The sequence below is a fragment of the Nanorana parkeri genome, unplaced genomic scaffold (assembly GCF_000935625.1).
Source record: "Nanorana parkeri isolate BGI_ZX_2015 unplaced genomic scaffold, ASM93562v1 scaffold37, whole genome shotgun sequence".
Taxonomy (NCBI): domain Eukaryota; kingdom Metazoa; phylum Chordata; class Amphibia; order Anura; family Dicroglossidae; genus Nanorana; species Nanorana parkeri.
In genome coordinates, this window is record NW_017306305.1 from 612,544 (window position 1) to 621,481 (window position 8,938).

The following is an 8,938-nucleotide window of genomic DNA, read 5'->3' on the forward strand; positions in this document are numbered from 1 at the left end:
TCATAGAGGGGGAGTGACGGTGCTATTCATGTCAATGGCACCACAGACGCCCCCCAGCCCACAGTGCAATCTCCCGCAGCGGAACGTGAGGTACAGGAATGCCCTTCATTCCAGTGCAGTGCGATCTGAAAAAATGCTGCAAGCACTGGAACGGAGGGCATTCCTGTACCTCGCTGTCAGGGGGCGTGTCTGCGGTGCCGTTAACATGAGACACCGACACGCCCCTGCCCCAAAGGGCGGCCCGGCTTGATCTGTGCGATCCAGACGCACTGAATATGGTGTGACTGGGCCCTTGGTCAGACAGACGGCAGAAGCCTATAGAAAGTGGGCGTTTGTCCAGGGCCCACAACTAAGTGGGGAGATTTTCTTAGTTCCTTGTAGTCGCTCACAGCTTTTCATTTGCGGCCGCAAGGAACTGTGCCTGCTTCTGCCTCCTGTCAGCCTGGCCCAGCCACAGAGTGATCTGCCCTTTGGCTCCGACGTCAGAGCCAGCAGGAACCGAGCTGAGGAGGAGAAGGCGCATGTGTCGGAACATCTGAAGCCTTAGTATCTGATTCTGAAAACACTGCAACTCCAAACCTCAGCAGAGGAACTTCTGAAGCCTTACTGTATGTGGCCCTTAGGTCAAGGCAGTGACATCCAGAGCTTTGAATTGGCCCTGCATGCTAGTGATTGTATATGAGCAATCGTTTAATTGTAACTTGTGCCAATACTGGGCATTTCCATACTTGGGAAAATGCCCCAATACAACAAACCATGCCGCCACTTTAGTTTTTCAAACTCGCGGCAGTCACCTGGGGAACCACGCGGCACCTGTTTACAGCCTTTCACTGGCCCGCTCATCTCCCCCTCCTGAGACCCTCTGCCGGAGACATCATGCCAGGACCCCGGAGCAGAGCGGCAGCAAAGAGTATGTAGCAATACATAATTCTGCGTTGCTGTATAACTTATTGCTGGGATTTGTAGTCCTATAAAGCCGGTTGGTACTCTGCATTGCTATATATTGCTGAGATTTGTAGTTCTCTATAGCTGGTGGTATTCTGCATTGTGTATAATGGATTGCTGTTTTTTTTTTAGTCCTCTATAGCTCATGGTATTCTACATTGCTGTATAATAGATTACTGAAATTTGTAGTCTTGTATAGCTGATGGTATTCTGCACTGTGTATAATGGATTGCTGGGATTTGTAGTCCTCTATAGCTGGTGGTATTCTACATTGCTGTATAATGGATTGCTGGGATTTGTAGTCCTCTATAGCTGGTGGTATTCTGCATTGTGTATACTGGATTGCTGGGATTTGTAGTCCTCTATAGCTGGTGGTATTCTACATTGCTGTATAATGGATTGCTGGGATTTGCAGTCCTCTATAGCTGATGGTATTCTGCATTGCTGTATAATGTATTGCTGGGATTTGTAGTCCTCTATAGCTGATGGCATTCTGCACTGTGTATAATCAATTCCTGGGATTTGTAGTCCTCTATAGCTGTTTGTTTTCTCCATTGCTATATAATGTATTACTGAAATTTGTAGTTCTTCTACAGCCTGGAGTCAGTGGCAGAACTACGCAGTAGCTTAGTAAAAATGTCTTTGTTGATTTGTTTGCTGTAATACGGTATTGAGCCTCAAACCTATTTTCCTAGATTTAAAAAAAAAAAAGCCCTCCTGAGACCCTTCGCCCAAGACATCAGGCTGGAGGGGCCCACTATTATATTTTTTGCCCAGGGCCCACCAGAGCCTTGAATCGGCCCTGTGTATTCAGTTATGCCGTCCCTGCCACCATATAGTTGCTGGTAGAACTAAAGGAAATTGTATAATCAGATTGCATCATGTATGGAAAGCTTACCCATACATCATGGGTAGGCAACCTAGCATGCCAGCTGTTGTGGAACTACACGTTCCATTAGGCTTTGCAAGACTCTGACAGCCACAGGCATGACTCCTAGTGCCAGAGGCATGATGGGATTGGCAGTTTCAATGCAGATGGAGTGCCTACTCCTCGCAAACATGATACAACTTGATTGTACAATCCGCTTTAGATCTGTTATGCTATGCAAGAGCCTGCCCGATCTGAAACTGAATAGATTATTTGCTTGTCCTCTAATACATAGTTTTGGTATATTTAATAAAGATTGTACAGTCCACACAGGAGAAAAGCTTCCAGCCTGATCCGATTTTTACTATGATCTTGGAAAATGAGGGACAGTCCATACAGGGATTTCTGTCCCATTCATCACTGAGTAGACAGAATGATCACACTGGTAGCAATTGCAGTGCCAACAATGAGAGCGTGCAGGTCAAAGAGCCCGGTGAGTGTGCTGAGCCCGGAGGAGGACCCCCTCCCTGGTTTGCTCTGATCCCCATGTTGTACGCGGCGTGCCCTCCATTGTCTCGCGGTCCTCCTGCTCTCTGTTACGTCACTTCTCACAATTCCATCGCCCTCCGCTACCCTGCCGTGACGTCACTACACGGCCCCGCCCTTGCAGCATCGCCCCGCCCAGCTCGGTCGTTACGTCAGACGTTCGGCCTCGCGCCATTGGTGGCGCAGTGTTCCCGGGCCCCCGTGTGTAACTGCGGAGAGCGGAAGCGGCGTTGTGTATTGTCCGCGGGAGGAAGAGGAGGGGGAGCCGGGGGGTCAGCTCCGCACACCGAGCCTGGAAATAGGGTGCCTGCGTCATTCATGCGACCCCTCCACATGACGAGCCCCCGACAGCCGCACTGCACCGGGGGGCTCTAGCACGGCCGCACTCTGCCCTCGTTTTTACCCTAATTTATTAGACTGTTTTATACCGTCCTCCGAAGAGGGGGACCCTGCAGGCTCCCGGAGCAGTGTGCAACCAGGCCGCAGGCTCCACACACACCGAGGACGAGGAAAGGCCCCGGGAGTCCTCCCGTCATCTGTACTCCATACAGAGCACCCATCTCCGGGGGAGGAGCCCGGCTGCACAATAGGAGCTTGTCTTCTGTCATTTCTAACTATACGTGTTCACTGCCATTCCCTGGGAGCAGGACGATGTCCAAATCCAGCGGAGGAGGAGGTGGTGGTGGTGGCGGCGGCGGCGGCGGTGGTGGTGGTGCTGGAGGAGGAAGCGGAGGACTCACCTGGGTGGTAAGTGATGCAGGCCTTGGCTCTGGGTGGAGGGGGGAAGGGGTTGCCTGCTGTGTGGTAGTAGAGCTCCACCTTGTGGTGGGAAGGAGGTATTTGCTATCGGATGTTTGTATGGGGTAATTATCAGCACCAGCCTAGAACAATGAGGGAATCTCCTCTATGTGGGGGTGTCATTGCTTTGTAGGATTGTTGGGGGTTTCCTTAAAGGCCAGATCCATGATTTCAAAAGTTTTAAAAATCCATTGCCTGCCAGCTCCCAAATTGACTATACAATGTGATTGTAAGATCTACTTGTGTCTACCATTATCTATGTAGTGCCAGGGCCTGCTAAATGTCATCCGAAAGGAATGTAATGTTTCTGATTTGGTAAAAGCAAAGGGGACTGTACAGTCTGATTTGTATAGTGTATGGCCAGTTCTAAGAACTCACTCCTCTCTGGCATTGTCCTCTGCTGACACTCTACGGCCCAGCACCGGCCTACTTGGGGTTGAATGCTGCTGGCCGACTTCTTGTGTGCCCAGGCTGTCATTGACACAGTATTGGGTGGCGTAGGGCATGCGTTTTGATGCCAGTCTGGGCTCACCGTGCTGCCACACAAAATCACCCATGTGCAGGGGGCCGACAGCAGAGGAAAAGAAGCAGGGGCCCGACAGCAGAGGAAAAGAAGCAGGGGCCGTGACAACCTGACAGCATGTATGAAATTATTTCTAAAAAAACATTGCAGGTGGGGTACGTGGAATCTGTAATTGGGCTGTAAGCTTGCCCGGTAGATCTCCTTTGGATCCTAAAGAACCGGCTGCCCATTGAGGGCTCGTTCACACTAGCCGCACGGAAAACGCTATGTTTTACCGTGCACTGAGTGGCAGAGTGAGCCGCGGTGCTTTGAGTTGTTAAGACGCAAGACACTTTCATTTCTTAACTTTATTTGGAATGTACAAAGTCTGCGCTCCATTCGTGTCTTCATTTTTTTGCACCACATTACAGATCACACCTGCGATGTCGTGTGAACGGGGCCCATTGGAAACAATTGTTTTCTAGTGGTGATTGTTGTTCTTCATTGTCTGAAAAACAGCAGTCAGTGCGTGTAGTGTGACTGAGCCCTGAATGATCACTGAGTCCCCTCTAGCAGTGTTTCTTTTTCTTCCTAAACCATGGAAAACCAATGCTTTTCATGGCGTTGGCCATTGTGTCCCCTATACTAATCTGTTACTGCGGGCAGTGCTCACATCAGTTCCTATAGGCACTATGATGGGCTAATGACAAGGGCCTTTCTGTGCGTCTGGAGAAAAAGTCTCACCACTTTATTAAAAGTGGCTAAATATTCAGTAACGCGCTGCTGGTATACGGTTAAGATTTCCCGAAATTACTCATGTCTGGATCTCCATGAACTTTAGAGTGCCGCTAAACCCGCAGGTTGCACATTAAAAAGATTAAAAGAACTGAGGTAGGTGGATTACACTCATCCCCATAGTTGGGGCCGACGTGTGACATTGAAACTGTCAAAAGTCGACTCTATTGATCGGGAAGAGAGCAAACACATACCGCTGCTCAGTCACTTCCCGATCATCTATCTGCAGAGAGTGGTGACTGTCAGTCTCCGGTTCCCCCCCTCACCGATCCTCCGGTGCTCCTTTTCTAGATGGGCAGAGCCCGCTGTCAATCAGCTTGTGGGGTCGATCTAGACAGTATTGTTGGGATACGTCCCAGCTGCTGCACTCTGAGCATATAGCGGGCAATAGCCCACTATATACAAAGTTTTGGGTTACGGGAGGGCGTTAGTATAGGTCCTCCCTTGACCCTAAAAACTATGCGGAAAAAAGGTTACCCCATAATTCTCTTAACAAAAATCTATCTTATTTGTGTATCACTCAGCTGTAGATCCTCAAATCATCTCTGAATTGGTGCTGACACTGTCCTTCCTTCTGGAGGGTGGCTACTTTTGTTCCCCATGGTTCCTGTGTGTGTTGTAAAGTAGCCACCGCTCCAAGCTCACTCCCGTGATGGACTACAATCTCAATACAAATTAGTAAACTAAACATAAGATTGTAGACCATCACAGGAGTGCGCTTGGAGCGGTGACTATTTTACAACACAGACAGGGACCTGGGGAACAAAAGTAACCACCCTCCAGGAGGAAGGACAGTGCCAATGTGTGCCATTTATTTTTATTGAACTGCCAAAAACACATGAAAATGTGTGCATTTCGTTGCAGTGTGAATGGACCCTAATAGTTCAGGGTATTTCACATCACTAACCCTGCAGGAACTGACGCATTTCATGTAGAAAGCGTTTCAGAGCCCCATTTACTGTGACCATACCATTGCTCTCATAAAGGAGAAAAAAAAATGCAGAACGTGTATAAAGAACATCCATGTGCTTCACTTGCTTCAACACCCTAAGGCCTGGTTCACAGCTTGGCATTTTGCAGCGCGTTCCTACGCTCTGTAAAAAGCTCAACATGTGAAAACCAATGATGGCATATGGGCATGGTTCCCACCTGGGCGTTTTACAGCGCGTAAGAACGCACTGCAAAACGCCCTACGCCCAAAGAAGTACAAGAGCTTCTTTGGGGCGCGTAACCATTGGGATACAGCCAGGTAGCCCTCGAAAACGCGTGTTTGTTGCGCGGTTTTTTAACCGTGAATCACGGTAAAAACTTGCGGCGAGCGCGTATATGCGATACGCCTAGGTGTAAACCCGGCCTAAAAAAGCAAAGCCACATTATTTCAATGAAAGGGGGGAAGTGCTAGGGGTAGAAGAGTTCTGTCTTTAATATGTGACCATCCTTAATCGCCATTCTTTGGGACACCTGCATTTCATGAATGGCACTTCACCCACTTTTCCTTCTTTGAAGAATATTGCTCCTCCCTCTCCCCCTTTTTAAGAAATTACAAATGTAATTTTTTCTTTTTTTTTTATTAAATACCTTTTTTTGTGGCCTGCAGTATGCACGTTATTTCTTGCTTCAGTGGGAATGACATGCCCAGCAACCAGAAACCTTTCACAGGCATATGAAGTAAGGGAAAATCTTCCCAGTGAGGTTACTGTCAGACAAATTCATAGTGTCGCTGTTGAGAACTACCTGAATTTGTCGCACTTGTCAGTAATGGCATTGAATATGTGACATTGTTTTTCTGAATTTGGCACAGGACATTCTTATCAATGCCAGAAAAGTGATTCGCATGCTATATTGACTGGCCCCTCTTGTGTGATGAACGATACGATCACTTGCAGTTTTGGATAGATGACTGTCCCTAGACATAGGATAGATGCATCCAGGGACAGTAATCTATTCCAAATCAGTTGTAATCGTACCACGTACAATTACATGTGGACTCAGATGTGGCCTCTGTCGCCCGATTGTTAACTTGAACTGGTGACAGCGGCTGCAGCTAAATTTGGGATTCCTGCAGCTGGTATCTGTAGGTTTCTGCACAGGAATTCCAAAATGCATAGTTTGAATGAGGCCTTAATAAAGTAAATGGGAGACCTGCTACTCTGAATTTTGATGATGCCATATGTTTGCACACACAGAATCTTGTGGCTGTGAAGAGAGGGCTGCCATTTCCAGTGATCATTTATTTAAATGCTTGCTATAATTAACTGATTGCTAACTTTAAACGTGCCACGCGTGCCTTTAGTAAAATGTAATCACAGTACAGAAGGAGTACATTATACACCCTGTTACTTTTTCCATGCCGCCATTACTTTGAAATTCCAGCGGTCAAAATGACAGCCGGTTCTGTATGATGGCAGCTGCTATAGCCACTGCGGTGTAACAGGACGTTTCACAACAGTGTTTAGATTTGTGTTGCAGTACTATGCAACAACATTGTTACTCCTTCATTCATATGGAGATTAAAGGGGTGACTTTTGAAAACTTTGCCAGTAAAATTTGTCCTGATGTAAGTCTTTGTTAACACTGATCATCCCTGATTAAAGTGACACTAAACTCAGGAGTTACATCTTAAAAAATACCTTCAAGTACTTTAACTATTAACAAAAATGTATCTTATTTGTGTATCACTCAGCTGTAGACATTAGACATGTGCGATTTGTTTCGAATTGAAATTCATATGAATTTTCGGAAATTCGTACATTCGAATGCATCCGAATGACAGAAATAATGAACATTTCGGATGCATCCGAATTTCCTAACATTAGTACAAATTTCAATTCGGATTTTTGTTTCTGCAGACTGTAAAAAGTAATTTTCTTTTGTCACAACGAATATCCATTTGCAATTAACAAATATTTGTCCAAATCCCGAACCATATTGACTTTCAGACACCAATCCCAAAAAACGAAATAAGGAAAAATATGAAACTAAACACATTTTTTGCCAACTTACATGTCTAGCTGACACTGTCCTTCCTTCTGGAGGGTGGCTACTTCTGTTCCATGGTCCCTGTGTGTGTTGTAAAGTAGTCACCACTCCAAGATCAGTCCCGTGATGGACTACAATCTCACGTTTAGTTTACTAATTTGTATTGAGATTGTAGTCCATCACAAGAGCGAGCTTGCAGTGGTGGCTTCTTTACAACACACACAGGAACCATGGCGAACAGAAGTAGCCACCCTCCATAAGGAAGGACAGTGTCAGCGAGATGATCATTCAGAGATGATTTGAGGATCTACAGCCGAACAAATAAGATACATTTTCGTTAATAGAATACTTGAATGCATTTCTAAGATTTAACTTCCGAGTTCAGTGTCGCTTTAACTTCCCCTCTTCCCCCTCATCCATAGCTAAATAAATAAAATAATCGCCTGTTCCATATTTATTTTTTTCCCGTTTACTTTTTAGTGCAACATAAAAAAATGTGCAAAATTTAGAATGAAGCCTTTCTTCCGTTTAATAAGTTTGCACCTGAAAGTGATATTAAAGCCTCCCTTTTTTTTTTTTTTAAATGGTTCCTACAAGTAGACCCACCTTTGCTGGAGGCTGTTGCTGTTTTTCTTTAACCCCTTCGTGACTGACGACGTACAGTGTACGTCGCCAGCATCGGGGCTGTTTAAACAGACTACGTCCCCTACACGGGTACCACCATCGTTCTAATGGAGGCACTCGTGTTCGCAGTGGCTGTGTGCGTCCATAGACACACACAGCCCTGTGGCAGGCCACGCCCCTTCTCTTTAATGGCAGAAGGAGCCTACGGCTCCTCTGCCATCAGTATCCCCCCGCAACCCGGAAGTTTGGGGAACGGAGGATCGCTTCTGGACCGGTGGCGGGGACGAGCGTAGCTGACAGGTAAGTGTGGGGGGGACAGGGGGAGAAAAAAGGTGGTGGGACATTTTTACCCTAATGCAGAGAATGCATTAAGGTAAAAAACACCCAGACATCAATACTACTTGAACCGTATTTTTAGTGTGAATAACAGGACAAATAATAGAATTACATTTAGACTTGATCTTTTTTTAATAACACCGATTAGAGTAGAAAGTGCAGAGTTTTTTTCAGTTTAGTTTTTATCTACAGATTGTAAGGATCATGTTTACAAGACATTACCACCAAAAGACGGCCTTGTTTTTCCTGGAAAGAACTTGCATATGGATTATCTTTTTATGTTCAATAATAAAAAAGTTATCACCACTAAAACAGGCATATAACAGCAATGTAAAAATTGCTCTGGTCCATAAGGGTTGTTCAGAGGCATGGAATTCCTATCGCCCGAGGCTCGGAGTTGCAGTTCTGGGCGCCGGGCGGGTAGTTTTTCTCTACGTTTAGCTCTACTTCGGGGAGGCAGAGATAAATGTAGAGGGGGAGCTGTTGTGAACAGGTGGTGATCCTCAGTGGTTGTACAGCTACCTAAGATTACTTGTAAGCCGACT

At 46.2% G+C, this 8,938-nt stretch overlaps 1 protein-coding gene across 2 annotated transcripts in view; it reads left to right on the top strand.

The window, feature by feature from the left end:
- Nucleotides 1-2,483: 2,483 nt before the first annotated feature.
- The window catches only part of TOP2B (topoisomerase (DNA) II beta), a 68,841-nt gene continuing 62,386 nt past the window's right edge, over nucleotides 2,484-8,938 (top strand). The window contains exons 1-2 of one of the 2 annotated variants that reach the window (XM_018570159.1): nucleotides 2,484-3,041; nucleotides 3,081-3,106. In XM_018570159.1, coding sequence (XP_018425661.1) covers nucleotides 3,011-3,041; nucleotides 3,081-3,106 — 57 coding nt within the window. In that variant the 5' untranslated portion in view covers nucleotides 2,484-3,010. Of the gene's footprint in view, nucleotides 3,042-3,075; nucleotides 3,107-8,938 lie in introns of both variants that reach the window. The other variant, XM_018570166.1, reaches the window with a different exon arrangement.